Source organism: Neopelma chrysocephalum, unplaced genomic scaffold (assembly GCF_003984885.1).
Source record: "Neopelma chrysocephalum unplaced genomic scaffold, ASM398488v2 Primary Assembly neopelma1_59, whole genome shotgun sequence".
NCBI lineage: Eukaryota > Metazoa > Chordata > Aves > Passeriformes > Pipridae > Neopelma > Neopelma chrysocephalum.
The window spans coordinates 25,487,642-25,506,747 of NW_020897714.1; the positions used below are offsets into that span (position 1 = coordinate 25,487,642).

The 19,106-nt window shown below is 40.8% G+C and overlaps 1 protein-coding gene across 6 annotated transcripts in view; it reads left to right on the forward strand.

The window, feature by feature from the left end:
* DGKI (diacylglycerol kinase iota) overlaps nt 1–19,106 on the forward strand; it is a 210,213-nt gene that overhangs the window by 171,612 nt on the left and 19,495 nt on the right. For all 6 annotated transcript variants that reach the window (XM_027680570.1, XM_027680573.1, XM_027680572.1 and 3 more), the window contains one exon: nt 4,926–4,951. In XM_027680570.1, coding sequence (XP_027536371.1) covers nt 4,926–4,951 — 26 coding nt within the window. The remainder of the gene's footprint in view (nt 1–4,925; nt 4,952–19,106) is intronic.

Genomic DNA, 19,106 nt, shown 5'->3' on the forward strand with positions numbered 1-19,106 from the left:
AGGGGACTCATAATCCCAGAGGCATTGATACAGATAGCTGAATGAGAGGGTTTCCTCAACTGTATTTTAAAAATACTTAATGTGCTAAAAATTTTCTTCATTTGCAATCAGGGAATATGTGAATAAATCCCAAGAGGGATGCCACTTTTGATTCTGAGGAGATGTACATGTAAAATGAGAAGGAATGGGTTTAATCTGACAGCTCTTCCTCTCCCTTCATCATGGAAAGCTGTTGTCAGACTGAATTAGAAAGTTTGCAGAAATACATTGCTTAAGCAGGAAAAAAGGGGAATGTTCATAAAATCCTGCAGAATCTGCACACATATTGTTATTTGGCCCTTAAATATTAAATAACTGGTTTTAAATAGGCCTGGTGCAGATGGGTTTTGCCACAGGTTTATTGATTAAAATAGCTGCTTTACATCAGCTCTAAGTTTGTTTCTCCAGAGGCTTTTGTCTTCATAAATAATGTACCCATTTGCTGAAATTTTGTTAGAACTCATCTGCTGAAGACTGGCTGTATATATCTAGGTTGCTAAGCCTCAGTTGGCTAAGCTCAAAATTGTGACAGTCCCTGCACTTACCTCCTTAGAAATGAACATTTCCTCTTCTACCCATCTAGTGCTGAACAAATCTAGTGCTTGCACATTAGAGAGTGCACTTGGAAACAGCTCTGATTGTGTTTGGCTCTTTGGGGAAGGTTTGTATGATACAGAAGGCTACCTTGGCTATACTGAGGATTAGATTTTTCCAGCAATTCATCCAAACGCTGTGAGTGGAAAAATGTCAGTGAGCGGTTGGATTGGACCATTAATTTTGAAGCCTGTTTTAGATGGGCATGTCTCATACCTTCAGTGTTTTAAGACTTCCAGTTTTCAGGATGTGTCTAGTGTGTGTATGATTAGGGTCTTTTTACACTATTATTATGGCTTTTTTATGCATTTCTAAATAAGTGTACCTCGTTTTCTAGGAGATGCTTGTGCATTTTGTGTTGTGTTCAAAGAGTGTTTCTTTGCTTGTATGGTGGAACAGACACAGCTTCCCCTTGCAGACTGAGGCTTGCAAGTTCTGTTATCCCTCTGAGTAGAGTTTGCCACTCTGCAACAGGAGAACACTCCTGCAGGACTCATAAGAAAGGAGGGCTGTGACAGCATGGAAAGCAAACAGAGGTGTTAACATGCTTTTCTTCCTCCTCCCTTCTGCTCCCCTTCCCTATCATAGAAATATTTGTCTTTGCTTTAACTATCCACTACTACAATAGCTGTTCGTTAAACCAGAGCAGGAGGAAGGGCAGATTAATGCCTTCGATGAAAATATGTGAAATTAGGCTTCCCTGTCTCATTTGTGCATGAGAAAATATCATTGTTGGTAGAAGAGCTAATTGAATTTCATGCATCTGGAAATGTAGCCAGTCACAGACAATCTGGCCTGTCTTTACTCTTGGGGAGATGGTAAGCCTTTCTTTCAACAAGTTAATTTTACACCAAGACAAACCCAGAAAAAACTAACAGTTGATACCAAGAACAGGATATTGCAGGGCCTGAACTTTTGCCTGAATATTTTTTCTGTTTTGTTTAACCAAATGCAAATCTCTTCAAGATGTCATTTGGCAAAGTGTTTTGACCCAGGTGAGATCACAGATCTTGACAGTATATTAGTTTTTCCCAAAGTATCTTTGACTTGCCTCTTATTTTTTTAAGGCATGGAAGTCGTGAGAATGATAACTTGCTTCTTTATGACAGTAAAACACATAGCTAGCATCATACTAGGAGGGTAGCTGACAGGCACTAGATAGATAGTTACTCTGTGGATGTTAGCAGCTGAGAATCCTCCCTTCTTGGGACACCTGTCTGGTGACCAGTGCTGCCACAGTATGTCTCTCACACTTCTTACAGACCTGAGAGAAAGATGTGTGACCGGAAATATGAGCATCCACTGGATTTTTTTCCTGTCAGGAAAGTCCCCTGTGACTGTGGAGTGAGTGTATGTGGTTTAGAGCAGGTCATACACTTTCTTTCTTTCCTCCCTTAGAGCCTGTCATGAGCATGGGGTAGACTAGTCAATGCATAAAATGCCCAACACTATTAGTATGAACTTTTCAGCAGTCTCACTTCCTTCCATTATAGCTATGAGCAAGAGTCCCCATAGTGTAGTTAGGCCAATATTTGAGCAGTTAGGAAAGCCTCCCCCATGCTAAATTGTATGGCCTGGAACTGTAGGAGGATGTTGAAAGTCCTCCCCATTCTTTGCCAAAATACTTCATATGTGTAGTGGAACAAAGAAAGCCTAGTTTATTGGGGTTGAACTTTTGGTGTCTCCAATGGTGGAAGCTCTCGTTGAGGCTTTTCCTGTGGTTGAGATATTCAAAACCTCTCTTTGTGGCTTTGCTGCTACATCAGAAAGTTTGAGCTTATGCTATTGTGTTTCCTTGTGAAAGCAGATATTGACTCTCTAGCCCCTCTGTTAACAACGGATAACATGAACCAACAAGCTCAGAGTTTATTAGGGTGAGACAGGGAGGTGCATATGTACATATCAAGATGCTGTGGTTTTATAAACCCTATTTTCTCAGGATGCCAGGCTACATGGTTCCAAAATATGCTTGATGAATCCTTTCAACTGAAACCACTGATAGTAGCATCAGTAATAGTGTTAGATATCTTCCTGTTCAAACACTGTGTTCAAGGCATACAACTAAGCAACATCGCAGTAGTATTTTGAAAAATATATAATAATTTTAGGCACACTAAATATGGACAAATATATTTTTCTTCCTTCCTTTCAATCAATGTTTTAATTGAAAAGGCAGTGGTGTTTTAATACTGTCTTTCGTGTTGTTGATGCTTTAAGGAACTAATGACACCTGTTTTACCAAGCATAAAGAAGAGCCAAATAATAGGATAATGTGTATTGGTTATTTTATTGTTTCAAATAAAGATCTGAAAGGTGATGAAACTGTGCAATTAAGAAACAAAACAAAGGAATAAATTCTGCTGATGCTGTGGGATACTGCATTAGCAATGGGTGGAGAGTTAGGATACATTAGCTAAGGAACCTGGCATGACTCCTGCATGTAAAAATATTTTTAAGTACCTCTAAAATTTCCATCACTTGTTATGACCCATTCTGCACTGTTTAACCCTGTAGGAAACACTGTGTGTTGAGTTTTGATCTTCAGAAGGGCTGCTGCTAGAGGTTGTGGACAAAGGTCTGTAGCTAACTGGTCAAAGCAGCGGGACAGTCCTAGTTATGTGTGCTAAATCCTCCAGTTACCTGCATTTCTGCTGTACTTCCACAGACACGGCTGAAGTGCAAGGGCAGAGCTCCTCTGGTTGGCAGCAGAGCAGGATGCATGCCTAGGATATTCAGTAGCAATCAGAGACTTTAATGGCTGTAGAGGACTAATTAATTCTGATCCATACAGACACATTGGCTTCTTGTGCAGTCAGAATCTCAATTAGGCAATCAAATTTTTTCTTTTCACAGTGACCATTGCTCCAGCTGTTCTGTAACTCTTTCCTCTCTGTATTTGCAAATCTTTCTCCTTTTTAAAGCAAAGAAAATGGTATACTTTGTCAGGAAAGTTTCCTTCTTTTCTTTCTATTTTTTTCTGTTTGCATCTATCTAGATATTTGTGTATCTGCTTCTGATGTTCTATAATCTCTCAACCTTCATTTTCAGACCCTTGTTGTGAAATGAGATCATGACTCCTTCCTCAGCTTCTTATTCCTCCAACCCGGGGTTTCTAACCCTTCTTTTCCCCCCTCCAACTCTCAGCCCCTGCTGAGTCAGTTAAATATACATGTGCTCTTTTCCCCTTTGTTCCTTCTTTTCCCTTCACCCCTCTGCAGCTGCTTTTTTTATGTCAGCTTTGATCTGTTTGTTGGCAACACTAACATTTTTAAATCTTTTGTAATTTGTTATTTTTGTACACTGTTGTACAATTCAATATCTTGGAAAGGAAACATGGGTTGCCCCATTCACTGCAGGAACAAACTCATTGTTACCTGGATGGGAAGACTATGTATGTAACTGAATCTGTGCTGAGGCAATGGTCCAGTCCACTGCATGCTGTCAATCTGGTTTAAATAATGAAGGTATATCCCAGATTCATCTGTACAGTTAGGCCCAGTTTTGCTAAGCCAGGCTACTGCAGCAAAAGAGAAAATGAAGGGTCAGTACTTAAGCCTCTTTATGTTCCTTTGTTGTGGGTGGTGACCAGAACCATGAGAAGTGTGATCCTTAGTGATGAGAACTGTGACACAAATCCCTGGAATTCAGTGAGGTTCTTCTGTTTATCAGCAGGGGCACTGAGAGGTCCCTCATGTTTTAAAACCCTTCACTCTCTTGAAGTATTATCAAAGGCTTTATCCACTGGTTAGGGTATCCTATAACTTGTGTTGCTGCTGGTATGTTTCTGTACCTACATCTGTTCCAGACCTTTTTTTTTATTTTTTTATCTGTTCTGTTGCTTTTGTGAAGATGACATGAACTGTTATTAATTATGACTAGTGTTTTATGCTGGCCACTATATTGACTTATGGCAAAAAAAAAAAGCCACTGTAATGACTGTGAGTTCCTGCTGAGATGTAATTTCCTTGACCACCCCTAGTTGAGAGGTTTTCTCCTGGCAGTGACAGTAGTAGATGAGTTTTTTGCCAAGTATCTACAGACACTCTTGGCATCAGTCCTCATGGACATGACTCCATATGGTCACTCTGGCCTGCAGAACCTGCTGCTAGATTATGTCTCTGTCCTTTTCAGCTCTATTTTTTTTTTTGCCAGATGCCTTTCAGTCCTCTCTTCTAAGAAATAAAGAATAAAAACTTCAAATTAGTCCATGGCCCATTCCCCACACTGAGACTGCACTTTATTTGTGGCCTTTTTTTACCAAAGATTGACTGGATTTTGTTGTTTTATTCCAGGTCACCAGTTTCTTCAGAAGATCAAGGTAAGATCTGTTTTATTGATACTAATGGCGTATTAAAAATGAGACCAAAGAATAGCTAGTAAGCTATATTTTAACACCCTCATGGTGGAGAAAAATGACTTTGTAAAAATGAAACTTTGATCTTGATCAAACTTTGCTCACCCCTAGACATTAAGCGCTTGATCATTTAGGTGATTTAGTTGGGACTGACAGAAGTTAAGCCAGTGTTACTTGTGAAATCAGTCTTGCTTAATCAAATGGAACAATTGCAAGCATTTACAATTTATTCACCCAACTGTATAGGGCTTCACCTGTGGAAAATGATGGCTTAAAGGAAAATATGTGTTTTTTGTAAAGATAAGTGCCTTTTTTATTACTCTTACAGGACGGCATTTTTGTAGCTGAAAGGAGAGTCTATTGTGCTTTAAAATCTTGAACACACATTATCTTGTGTTACCAGTAAAGGGAGTTTGGTAGGACAGTATGGAATTTAGTGCAGCTAGGAGCTTCTACATGTAAAAATCTTACGCCTTAAAGTAGCAAGTGTTGCAGGTTATGGTAATATGCTTGCACAGAAGGAGACTGAAGGATCTGATCTTTGCCTATGGACTGAAGAGGGAGTTTGAGGTAATTAGCTGGTTAATAACTTGACCAACTTAGGTTCTTAGAGCTAGATGCTATAAATATCCCTCTACAGTACATTAAAGTATGGTTGCATTGGTACTGAAATCAAAACACATACTGTAAGGGGGGTGGTAATTGCACTGACAGAGTTGCATGAGGAAGGGAGGGAAAAAAAAGAGAGACTGACTGCAAGGAGAAAGTTCATCATGTAACTCTGAACTGGGAATACTATTTTGGGCCTAAAAAGAAATAAATATCTATTTTCTTCTGGCGTTCAATTTGTATGCAGTCATACAGTCTGCAAGTTTTCTGGCCAATGTAATAAGTATTATTCAAGAAAGGTCCAGATGGGAATAGTAAGGACTGCTGCAAATGGAGATGTAAGGAGGTCTGAGCCTGGAAGCATGTCACTGAACTATGTTAACTTGGAATGTGGAGTGACTAGTTAGGTATCAACCTAAATTAGCCTTGGCTCCAGCCAAGATCTTTTTAGTCCAGTATAGTGGCTGTCAAACATATTGTCATTAATAAATTCTCTTTCATCTCCTTGACAAGTTCTTTCTTAGTAAAGAAAGATATAAAACAAGCCATAAAAATGGACAAACATGTAAACTCAAAGATACATATAGCCCATATATTCCATTCCTAGTGTCTGATAGCAGTGGATCACCTGACAACTAAGAATATGAGACTGGCAGAAGTATACAGGTTTAATTTCCTGGTGTAGCCTATTAGCTTCCTATGATTTGCAGCTCATTGATTTTGTGAAGCAGATGGAGTTTTCCTGTTTAATAGTTCATCTGCTTTTTACCATGACCATAGTACAGGAGACTTGTGAGAAGTTAACAACATACCTCATGTCTCCAACCCTCAGAGGAAAGTTGAAATCATTATGGTCTAATATACTATTTCAGGACCTGGATTCAAGCTGCATTTCAGTGCATAAGCTTGTTAGTGATAGGCTGCTCTTGCTTTTTCATTTCCCTTGAATTTATTCTATTGCTTCATTTTCATCTATTAATGGAGCAACAGACAGTGTATATGTATCTCTTTGTGAATCTTTAAAGTTGAGTATTTTCTGCTGCCTTAATGCTTTCCTTCTTTCCACTATTTTTATGCTATTCTAGTTTTTTCACAAAACCTTCCTGTTTGCCATCTACCATCTCCTGCCAGGGTCTGGCTTTTCAGGTTTGATCAACATCTCTGAATAACCTCTTCCTTCCCTTTTTTCCTTTTCTCTCATAAGAAACCTCCTCTTAAATGTAGAGTGAAAGGGATATGTTCCCTTGACCGATTAATGATACTGCTACTTATTAGATGTTTTGTGACCATGGAGTATCTAACTAGACTTGTCATCCATGTGTAGGAGCTTCTCTCAAACACAAAAGATTTCCCATGTCCCGGTGACTTTTCAGAAAGAGAGGTCCAATACTTGGATTTTCTTCACTGTGCCACATACAGACCATGTGTTAGCATTGAGCATAGTATTAGAAGGAAAATGTGATAAAAGGGCTGTAGCATAAGTTTTTTTAGAGCCTACTTGCTTCTCAGTCCACTGAGACTGCATGTGTGGAAGCATCTCAAATTAGTCTTAAATCTCAAATGTCTTACCTAAACAAAAAAGAGAGGGTCCACGAGAGAGCTGAAAACTTATCTCTGAATTGCCTGTCTTTTATAGTGTTTATGCAGATGTCTCCTGGTATATTGTTCTTGGAGTATGTATCCTGGAATCAATTTTGAGACTTCTATTTTCATTAATAATCAGTGCTCAACTGTGTGCCTATTCAATATGTTAAACACTTATGTAGTTTTATAAGGCAGTAATGCTTTGGAGTACACAATGGTTCAAGATCCAACTGTAGAATAACATACCTTCACTGGTATCACTCTGTGTCCAGTGTTACAGCTCCTCTTCCTACTATAGGACACCATTCTAGCGCTGATTTTCTGATGACGTGATATTGATAATTTCTGAGAAAAGGCATTTTCTCTGTTGTCTTGGATCTAGTTCTAACCTTCCACTTGGTTCCTGATCTTTGTTTTGTCTGCTTTAATATTCAGTCCACCTTTTTCTTCTACTATTTCTCCATGTTTTTTTCTTCTTTCCGTCATCTTTGTCTTTCTTTTTTAAATATCTCTTTCCCATCGACCATGAGGTTGCATTCTGCATAGATTCTTGCATTGTGCTTCTCTGTTTGGTTTCTGAATGTCCTGAATCACCTCCAGTGTGGACTGCCTGCTTCAAGTACTAGTTGCAAACAGTAGCTGTAGCATCTGTAGTGTACTAACAGACTTTCTACCAGAATTAGCATCTAATGCGAGTGGCACTTCCATTAATCCCTGATGGGACAATGCATTATGCTGTCTTGAAAAGTGGGTGAGGATAAAGCACCATCTGTCTGAGACTGGGCATCTATTGAACAATTGTAACAGCACACAATGCTTCTTGTTGTGGACATGTGTTAAAGGCACCCTTATCAGTTACAAAGCAGAGCCATTTTAATTGGCACGGAAAGGGAAACAGTACTGCTAGAAAATGCCAAACTTCAAAAGAAAAAATGGCCAAAACCTTTTAGAGATTTTAAAAGTTTTGTGTCTTTGTTCTTGGTACAGGTAGTTAGGAAATAGATAAGTAAAGAGTGAAATCTATCATCTTATTTCCTTTTTTTTTTAATTAAAAAAAACCCCAACCAACCAAATGAAACACAAAAGGAGCAGACAAAACCCCTAACCCTCACATTCTCTAACTGATTGACAAAATGATACAAGCCAAGTAAATACCAAAGCAGGGTAGTTTAGACAGGGGATTGGAGGGATGACTCTGAAGAATGACATGGAGGAGCAACCTGTTCAGTCACATAGGCCCTGGTGCAGTTACATGCCCTGCAGCCTTGGAAGACAATGGTCTTCTTTGGGTGTTGGGATTAGCTGAGACTCAACAATGGGCAAGTGTCAGGGCCGTAGAAGACCGGGTGGATGCCATGAGGGAGGGCCAGGCAAGTGATCTGTTAGTTAATGGTACCACCTGCTGTATTTTCACTATATAAAAATCCTGGCCATGTGCTCAGGAGTTCTGAAACTGTTGGAGGTTATTTCATCCATTGTTTCTAGAGCAGGTATGGTACTGTGAGGGAATGCAAACTTTTAATGCATTGCCTGGCTAGTGCACAGTTGTTGTCTGATTATTGTTAGGTGAATTGTTGGGGGTTTACCAAACCCTTCCTTCATCCTGCACCTTTCATTGCTGCACTGTAGATTGCATGTACACCAGGTTGTACCCTGCCTGCTCCTCTTCACAGCCACCCTGTAGAAATTTGCCTACAAATTTTCCACTGCTGATGTATTAAATGACAATATATTTTTCATTATCTTTGGCCTAACTTTATCTGGTCAAATTTGCCTTATCTCTGCTATTTTTTACCCTGTGTGATTGAGTTGGCTCTTCTTCATCATGATGTAAGCAATTGAGGGAAACAGTCTTAAAAAGAGAACAGTGAGTTCCATTTCCATTTCAATTATTCTGAAAAAAATACCAGCAAGTTCTTGAGTGTTGCTATTAATGGTGTAGGGACATTGGCATGCTATTCATCTAATGGCAACTTGGAGCTGATGCTGCTCAATACTTGTTTGTCTAACTTCAAACAGAAGAACCTTGCCTTTGATGGAATTACTCAGTGTTAAGTAGCTATACTAATGCACCTCAAGTAGCAGTCAACCAGAGCTTAATCCTTATGCATCTGAGTTGCATTCTAATCTGGAGACAAGAGGTTTCAAATATTTATGTCACTGCTCTCTTTCTCATTTCTCTATGAACCCATGACACTGGGCTTTTTGCCTTGTTTGCTTTCTGCAGACATGTATTTTTTTAATATCTTTTTGCTGCATCAGCATAATTTCTGTGATTAAACTCAGGGTTTCTGGTTTTTTTCTGGTGCAATAGATTCAAAATTCATGAGTATAGGGTACAAATGAGAAATTAAGACAAGAGGTGAATATATCCAGTGAGAAATTTTGGAGAGAGTTAGTTATTACAAAATAATAATATTATTCAAGAGATTAAGGTAAGGGATGGGTTTCCTGCTTGAAAAGATAGATAGCGACACCGAAAGGTCTGTCAGATTCTGACAGGTGGTGGCTCCATGCTGATACTTAGTATCCAGCCTGGATATCCTACACTTAGAAGGGATTTGTGTAGAGCCGGGAGTGCATTAGAAGTGAAGTGAGTTTGTAACAGTGACATCCAAATTAGCTTCTATTAGAAAAAAATTTCCACAGCAAATGCTTGACTCAGGTTCAAACTGGAAGTTTGAGGTGAGAGGTTTAATTCCGTCTCTAGATGTCCCTCTGGATTGAGAGAGCTGCTGTATGAATTATAAGGAAGAGAGTGATCAAGTGCATGAATGGAAGGCAGTGGCAGCTCCATCCCATACAGGAAAATGCTTTTCTGTGCAATGTCTGCTCCTGCCTTGAAGGCAGAATGTCCTGTGCACTGTGGTATTTGCTCCAGTGCTGTCTGCTCCATTAAAGAGAGGAAGTCTGATTGCATGCAAGGAGGAAGATGGTTGTAGGAGCCTCAGAAAATAGCACAGGAATGGATAACACTTCTGTTGCTCCTGGTGGCCTGTGGGAACACAGGCTTCACTGTCTCAACTTTCTTTCTTTTTTATGGAGCCACTGTTCACTAGTGTTGCTAGTCATAGTCTGCAAAGGGATGTTCTCAAGAGTTTTGAAGCCTCCTGCCACACTGAATAAAAGGACGAGCAGGGTGCTATGAATGAACCCAAACATCTCAGTGCTGGTAGAATTGAAAAAATAAAAATAATGAATTGCTATTTGGAGCACCAGATACCTTCAAAAGAGAGAGCTGAGAAGCTGTATGGGTGATGTTGCAGCTGTTTACCTAGCAACAAATTGAGATGTCTTGGAATGCTTCCTCTGAACAATTCAAAGACAGTACAGTGGGGTGTACTGCACTGCAGGTATTCCTTTTGATTAGTTAGCCACTTTGGGAAGAAAGCCCCCCTGGATAGTGTTTTGAAAGTATGTCTGTGGCCAGCTGAGCCAACAATATACTTGGGGATCTGCTCTGGTGATATGGTTTGAAGCTGGCTCCCTGCCAAGTCTCCAAACCTTACCACCAGAAGTCCCCCCCCCCAAAATAAAAAACCCTCAGGGAGAAGAGGGAGAAAAAAAAACTAAGAAAAACCCGAAAACGAGAGAGAGACAACCAAAGTGATATATATAAATATATTTACACTTATATACAATTTCACAAGGGAAAGGGAAAGGGGAAGGGGAAAAGGAACAAAACTAAACTAAAATATATATATATATATATATCCCAATCAGTAGCCCGAGATCTAGTAACTAAAAAAAAAGTTAGCAAAGAAGATATCTCACTACTCTCCTGGGACAACCGAGAGTCGCTCCGGAACGATCGCCGGCAACCTCTGTCTCCCAAGGTCGGCAAGGCCTAGCCAGGCCTCGCTCCCCAACACGGCAGACTCAACAGCAGGGAACCTGCACCTCCAAGCTGCCGGAAGGAAAGAGAGCGAAGGCCTCTCCTCCTCTCTTCTTATAGTCTGGCTTACGTAAAAATCGTAGGGAATACTGGGTAAATCTGGACCCTTCCTTGGTTACAAACTGGTCACCAAGGAAGGCCTAGCCCAAACCACCACATCTGGGTTTGTTCATTTGCTTCTCAGCAGAGGCTGGTATTGATGCAGATCCAAGGTATCCATAGCAAGAGGAAGCATTCTGTGAAAGCACATCTCTAGGGCTGAGGCAGATCCTCTCTGGACAAAACCTTGAAAAGGTGCCTACACCCCACCTTTCATCATATCCAAGCAGCCTGAGGGGTCAGTAGGCAGCTGGGAGGGAGACATCTGGCCGATGTGGGCATCTGAATGGGTAATAGATGAAAACAGAGAAACATTTCTTACCAGATGGCCACTGCCATTATCCTTTTCCCCTCTGGAGGAAGTAGGAATAAGGAATGTGTTGTCTTAATCAGAGCACCTGTTTTCAAGCAGAAGCTGTGGTTAACCTTGCAACCTACTTTGCTCCTGTTTTTTGTTTCTGACGGAGGTTGCTCATGGTCATATTAGAGTGGCAATCACTTCACCCACAGAAGACCCTGGCTAGAAAAAATATTCTTGAACTGACTTTCGGATGATTTAGTCTTATTGTGAAGCCCTAGATTTAGGAAGAGTTACTTGGATATTGCCAGGCAAAGGAACTGCAGCCAGTGTTGCAGTGACAAAAACTTCAAGGAGTGTGCTAAGAGTGCCTGTGATGGTAATGGTCCACCAAGTCAGGGAAGAGGGAGGAACAGTGTGGCCCACAATGTTCTTTTTTTTTTTTTTTTGGCTGTCCTCTTTATTTTTAAATTAAAAAATAAACCATTACTTAATTATTTTACCTAGAATTCTCTTTCTGCCGAAGTGGTAGTGGTTTGAACCAGGTTTTCCCCCTGAAACTAAGAAAGTGGTAACCCCCAGGGGGTGGTGACCCTTGGGGCTTGACCAATCAGTGCTCCTGCAAAATATAAACATATCTCTGGAGACCGGAAAAGAAGCAGTGGTTCTTGTGGTGAGAAGAAGAGGTGGCCATGTTGTAGAGGCCACGAGGAGAAGGGGCTCCGGCCCCTTGGGGGCCTCTGCCCCCCCAGCCCCCGGTTGGGGGGCTGCAGGGACTCGGAATGGTGTTGAAGCTGGGCTGAGTGCCTGCGGCTAAGAGCTGGGGGAGTTTCTCCCCTGTAAATAGAAGTGAGAGACGCTGGGAGCAGCGACGGAGCAGAAGCAGAACAGCAGTGTCCGAAGAGCAGTGGCAAAGAGCCAACTGATAAGAACCAAGAGAAGCAGCAGATGCCGGTATGCAACTGAAGCAGACAGAGAGCTGTCTGAGGAAACTAAAAGAGCCAGCAGCAGAAAGCAGGACAAGAGACCCGAGCCAGCAGCAGGAAGAGAGTTTCGGAGGGTAAGAACTGGACAAACCAAAACCCCCAAACTCGCTAGAGACCCCTCTGAGAAAGAGGAGGGGGTGGTGGACTGAGTGGAGTCCTAAAGTGCAGTATGCACTACAGAGAGGAGCTAAGAAGCTCCGGCCTCCTGAGAGCTCAGCCAGGATGGCCAAAGGAATGTGTGTGGAGGGGGTGACCTTGGGCTTCCCTCCCCCTTTGCTGCAGCTTCAGAGAAGCTGGCAGCCATCTTTGAAGCAGAGCACAGAAGCTTTGTGAAGGGGCTTGATTTCCCCTGAAGATACCAGACTGTCACGAAGACCCCCGTGTTTCGTGATATGACCGTGGTGGAACGACCTTGTCTGGGGTTACGTAGTCCACGGAAAGACCCTTCGTTTGGCGTCGAGGGGCCGAGAGGGGCTTGGAGACCCCCCTCGTGTGTATTGGCAAGGATCCAGCTGCAACTGCTGCCTGAAAGAGAAGAAGAAAGCCTACTGCCTAGAGAGAGACCTGTTGCTCAGAGACTGGAAGGGGTCTTTTCTTCTTCTTCTCTCCTGGACTTTTATTTGGAGAGAGAAGAGATTTGGCCCACTGTAAATATTATTGTCATGGTAGAGATAGATATAGAGTTAAGATTGTTTGTAATGTATTATAGTATTTATTTATGTGTATAGTCTTTGTAATATATTCCTTCCCCCATATTGAGTCTCGTGTTTTTGTCTGGAAAACCCATCTCACATGGGATTGAGATGTGTGGTGGGGGGCTAGGAATCAGAATTGGATTTGGGCTTTTTCAAACCATGACATAGTGCCACTCCATTGATAAACTGGCTGCATTAGTCAGCCAAAGTCTTCCCTGCCTTGTGTTCTCACTTCATCAGAGACATTTTCTTCTACCACATCACTCCTGAAAATGACATTAATTGTTCATGTCTTGGCTTAAAAATAAAATGGGTGGAAGGGAAAAGGAAAGAAAAAAAAGTGATGATGTGTGCCAGATGGTACTTAGTTTATCTGCAACTGTTCTTTGGGGGTCTGAACTATTTACAAAGGAAGTACTTTTTCTTTATCATCCTTTCCTTTTGTAAATCTGAGTTAAATGGTCTTGCAGAAAAAGTTCAACATTACGGTCCGAATGCTTCCACTCCTAACTATCAACTGCATTCTCAGCTCTACACCAGTGCCACATAAACAATTCAGGTTGGACTCTAATTGGCATCAAAGTAGCTTTAAACTAGTCTGAGTGAAAATGGGGCTTTAAAGGCAGCTTGAGTGTAATTTACATCTGCTTTGAAAGCCTTTTTATCCTTCCACAGTTGTATGAAGGGACTTCTGTGTAAGTGAGAATTTAGCCTTTCTTTCCCTTCAGCAAGCATGTGTGACTATTTTTACTTCCCCCCCCTTCCCCCCCATCCTCCTCTCTAAACAGTGGCTTGGTGCTGTTGTTTGAATTTAAAATTCTTAAAAGGTAAAGGTTCATAATCTGTATCCCTAGCCATCTAAGTAATGGGTGATGTTTTTGTATGTTAAAATTTTTGCCTTATTCCCAAGTTAGGCAAACAGGTGCAATCAAAGCTGTGTCAGTTCTCTTCTTTGACTCTGCACAGGATAAAGGGCTCTTGTAAGTGAAGGACAACCCACAAATATTTAAAAGGGATTTCTACCACTTTGTGCAATCCTAGAAAGAGATGTTATTGGGGCATGACTTATTCAGAGGGCCAGTGGACTTCAAAAGTGTCTCTCAAACAACAGGAGAATGTGTGCTTATGCACACGTTTTCATGTACAGATGAGTTAGTTCAAGATACTGTGTGAAGGCCTTCATAATATTCCTCTTGCTGAACGGTCATGAGACATCTGTGTCCAGCTGCTGTTCAGCTGATGTGCTTTTGAGCTTTTAGTTGCAGCAGGTTGCTGCACTGTCGGGTTTTTTTGTCTCCTGGGGAGCATTTTGACCTCTCAGGCTCTTTACTTGGTTGTCTTTTGTGGAAATAGGGCCTCACAGCAAAGTTATTTTGAGTTACATAAACTGGTGCCATTGCCCTCAGATTCGGTAAGAAGGCCAAGCCTTTTGCAAATCTGAAAACCCATAGAGGAATCTTGTTTACCACTTGTTTCTTTAGGACAGTGGGCAGTGGCAGCAAACAGACACATTTTGGAAAAAAAAATTAAAAATCAATGAGTCTTTGCTTTAGTCAGCACAAGAGATACTGTGTTCTAGGCAGGAAGCTTCTAAACTGCATTTATTTTTTGTTGTCATACTTTCATCATGATTCTTATGCAGTCTTTGGGCTGAGGTAGAACTCCTCTAGCAAGTCCAGGAACCTTTTCCCATTCCCATGCCAGACAGTTGCTTCAGATGTAGACCACCCGATTCTTTCTCACGGCTAACTTTAGATTGGAAAGATATGACGTATCTTTCATATGTATGACATACATGACCAGAGTTTCTAAAATGGCTAGCAAGAGACTTTTGTTTCTTTAGAAGTTATAATTACATTTATAAGTTGAGGCCTTTTCGGGCTTACAGGCAATCAAGTTCCTCATCAAAATGCCTTTTGTGTAGGTATAGCACAGCCTCTTTCTTGAGCACTGAAACCTGAGACTGACTCTCCTGGTCTGTTTGCCATCTTTTTGCTGAAGATGTTTTGGTTTGATTGCTCAGTGCCAAAGATTAGAAACTGTGTGAAAATATTCTTCTGTCAGATTCCTCATCAGTGCATGGGCTGTATTTGCAGGATATTCTTATGACAATGGACATTTTGTTCAACCTGAAGAAGAGAGAAGGCTCTGGGGACACATCATTGCAGCCTTACAATACTTAGAAGGGGCTTATAAAGAGATGGGGATGGACATTTTAGCAGGGCCTGCTGTGATAGGTCAAGGGCAAGTAGCTTTAAACTGAAAGAGGTTCAGTATAAGGAATACATTTTTTTACAGTGTGTGTGTGGTAAAACATTGGCACATATTGCCTAGAGAGGTGGTAGAGGCCCCATCCCTGTTAACATTTAAAGTCAGGTCAGACAGGGCTCTGAACATCCTGATCCAGTTGAGGATGTCCCTGCTCATTGCAGGGGGGTTGGACTAGATGTCTTTTAAAGGTTCTTTCCAACTCAAACAATTCTATGATTCTATGATTTTTTTTTTCCTGAACACAGCTTTTCCTGTGCATAAGGAAAAATTCAGTCCTGATGGTTTATGATAGAAACAAATGCTTGTGTCCTTTTCTTGGCATAAGGTGTACACTGCTATAAAAACAGGCTTCAAAAAGGGTGAGTGTCTCATATAGGGTCTCGGTGCATGTTTTTTGGCCCAAGCTGTTGGCTTGTATTCAGGGACCTTTGTCTCATTCTATCAGGAGGAAAATTTGATTTGAAGAGTCAGACAACTGTTAGAAGAGCAACGAGGCTGGTGAAGGGACTTGAGCACAAGTCCTATGAGGAGAGGCTGAGGGAGCTGGGGTTGTTTAGTCTGGAGAAGAGAAGGCTTAGAGGCGACCTCATCACTCTCTTCAACTACCTGAAGGGAGGTTATAGCCAGGCGGGGGTTGGTCTCTTCTCCCGGGCAACCAACAATAGGACAAGGGGACATGGGCTCAAGCTCTGCCAGGGGAGGTTTAGGTTAGATGTTAGGAAGAAATTCTTTACAGAGAGGGTTATCAGGCATTGGAACGGCCTACCCAGAGAGGTGGTGGATTCACCATCCCTGGAGGATTTTAAAAAGAGATTGGACGTGGCCCTTAGTGCCATGATATAGTAATTGGAGTTGGATCAGGGGTTGGACTTGATGATCTTGGAGGTCTCTTCCAACCCTACCTATTCTATGATTCTATGATTCTATGTAAAGTCCTTTTTCAGTAAACCCAGAAGAAGTGATTTAACTATTTATTTTGGTGTTTTGTTTCCCCCCCCCCCAGCATTTAGGAGACCTCTCAACCTACAAGGCTTAATTTCTGTTTAATTTTTTTCATGGACTTCAGTAGTTACTTCCACTACTTGCAGGTGCATAAAGTACATGAAGAAACATTTAATTGCTCCTTTCACTCAGCTTATCTTCAAAGCAAAATATTTAAGCATCATCAGCTTTGGTGAGACTTGAGATTGTCTGTAGATCAAAGACCTGTGAGCTCAGTCATTCCAACAAAATGTTATTAATTTTGTAATTTAATTTCTCAGTTATGTAGACAGTTTGGCGTGCATATTTTATAGGGTTTTTTCTTTTTGTAACTTTAAAAGCAGATTAAGTACTGAAAAGAGGTAAAGTGTTTTTAAAATCTCAAATGCAGTGATTTGCAAGTTTTATTCATCATGGATCCCTAAAATTGTTCTATGGGACTGGGAGACCCTTCAGAAAAATCAAGTGAATGTGCTGCTCTGTATCTTAGGTGCTTGTTTGTCATAGTCCTCTCAGAAGGGAAGTAGCCCACAAACCAATTTCCCATGGTGCCCCCCCACCCCTTTTCAACTGCAGGTTGAGGTTGAAGATCATGGCTAGAGTAGAAAAGTCAGATCTGTAAAATTCTGACTAAGTTATGTTGCTGTCAGTTTGTCATAAAGCTATTACAAGCAATTTGTTGTTTAGAGAGAAAAGAATGTATTTTTGAATGATACTCTATATGGACTCCACTCATTTGAGAGCATAGCTTTTTGAGTGATTGAAATAGAAGTTATTATTGATTTCTGTAAAACTAGTGAAAAATAAAAAACAAGGGCTTCTTTTCTTATCATTTCTGTAATGCTGATTTTTAACAGCTGAGAAGACTCCAGCTGTGTAGAAGCACTCTTCTAGTTAGGGTCAGCTTTTAAATTCTCAATGTGTAAAACAGTAATTACTTTAAATTTCTGACTCCATGAATTCCACAAGATCTAAAACAGCAATAAAGAATTGGAAATGTTTTGGAAGCTAATGATAGGCCAAGTTAAGTTTAATAACTCTCAAAAAATCTGATGATGTCATTTCCTATAGTTTCTTCTTCTTTATCAGCTGAACAAGGTTTGAGCAAGGCAGTATTTCATGAGGTATTTCTTAAGAGTTCCCCTGAGCAATCTCATAGGAGATGGTAGTGAACACTGAGACTCAAATTCTGAGGGCCCCACACTAAAGATCCTATATTTTTTATTAGCTGCCTCTAACGTGTAAGAAAGATCCAGCACTGAAATGCTGATGGCATATCAATTCCAAATGCTGAATCAGTGTTTAGCTGATGTTTTAGAATCAGTGTTAGCTGTGTTTCAGAACAGGCTGGACAGTTGCAGGCACTGCCTGTTAAATGAGGTTTCTACATGATACTAATCACTTCAGATTATCGACTTTCTTATCTGTGCCTTTAGAAAGAGCTAAAGATTTTATGAGCCTTAATTCTCTTTGAGATCAGAGAATCCTGGAATGGTTTGGGTTGAAAGGGACCCTAAAGAACACCTAGTTCCAACTCCTCTGCCATGGGCAGGGATGCCACCCCTTAGATCAGGTTGTCCAAGACCCCTCCAACCAGTGTTGAGTTGAATTCTGCCATAATTTCCCACATGCTTAAACATTGTTATACTCTGATTAGATGCACTGTTAGCCTGGTATTTTTTAACTCATGGTAAGATGTATTATTGCAAATAATACTTTGCTCCCACACTGCATTTCAGTCTTAGATCCAAAATAGGCTGCATTTTAATCAGCCATGGATGTAAAAACTCCTTTGTGTGGTACTTATACTTTATAACATAGTTTTATGTAATTCTGCTGCCTCCGGTCACAATTTTTAGACCTTCACTTTATTTTTGTTCACTTTTTTATTAGCATTCTATGTGCCTTACTTGGTACAGCAGTAATGGGTTCAAATATGGCTCTGAAAGGGCCAGATCAGGTGTACAGTCTGACTAATAAAATCTGGAAGATATTTATGGTTTATGAATAACTTTTACTCATGTAAAAAGGCACATTACCCCTGTACTGCTGATGGTGTTAGACTAGAACTGTCCTGTTCTTTGAGATTCTTTCCAGTGGAGACCAACTCCTCTTACTGACTCACTAATGATTATTTAACTAACTTCGTAAATATCTTCCATGTCAACCTACTTTAAGCAAAGAACCTTGAGATCCTGAGATGTTACTTACAGGGGTTTATAAGAGTTTTTTTCTTCATGTTCTTTCTGAAAGTGTTTTAGCATTAAAGTTCTGGTGTAATAGTAACCTGGCGATGAGCTCTGCTTCCATCCTCGGTGTTAGGCTGATCAGCAGCTTTGGGATTAGGAGAAAGTTTTTCTGCAGGACAGATAGGAAGGGATAGTTTGAGGTTTTCCCTACTTGTGATGCTTCTGAGAATTTTCGTGGCTTTTGAAATGAGTGCGGTGAAGGTGGTGACTTCTGCCCCCTCCTGCCGTATTGTTTTGATGTGTTGCAGTCATGGGTCTGGCTTTGTTAGCCCTTAGATTTATGAGTCATTCTCATGCTGCACCTGTATGGTATACAAGGAACTCGCAAAATTTCTGAGACCAAGAGCATTGCCTGGTGGCAGCAGTGTCATATCTTGAAAACCCTTAAAAGGGGGACTTCCTATTTTCCTCTTGTTCTGTTAGCCGTCTTGAAGGTGATCAGTCATGTCCCC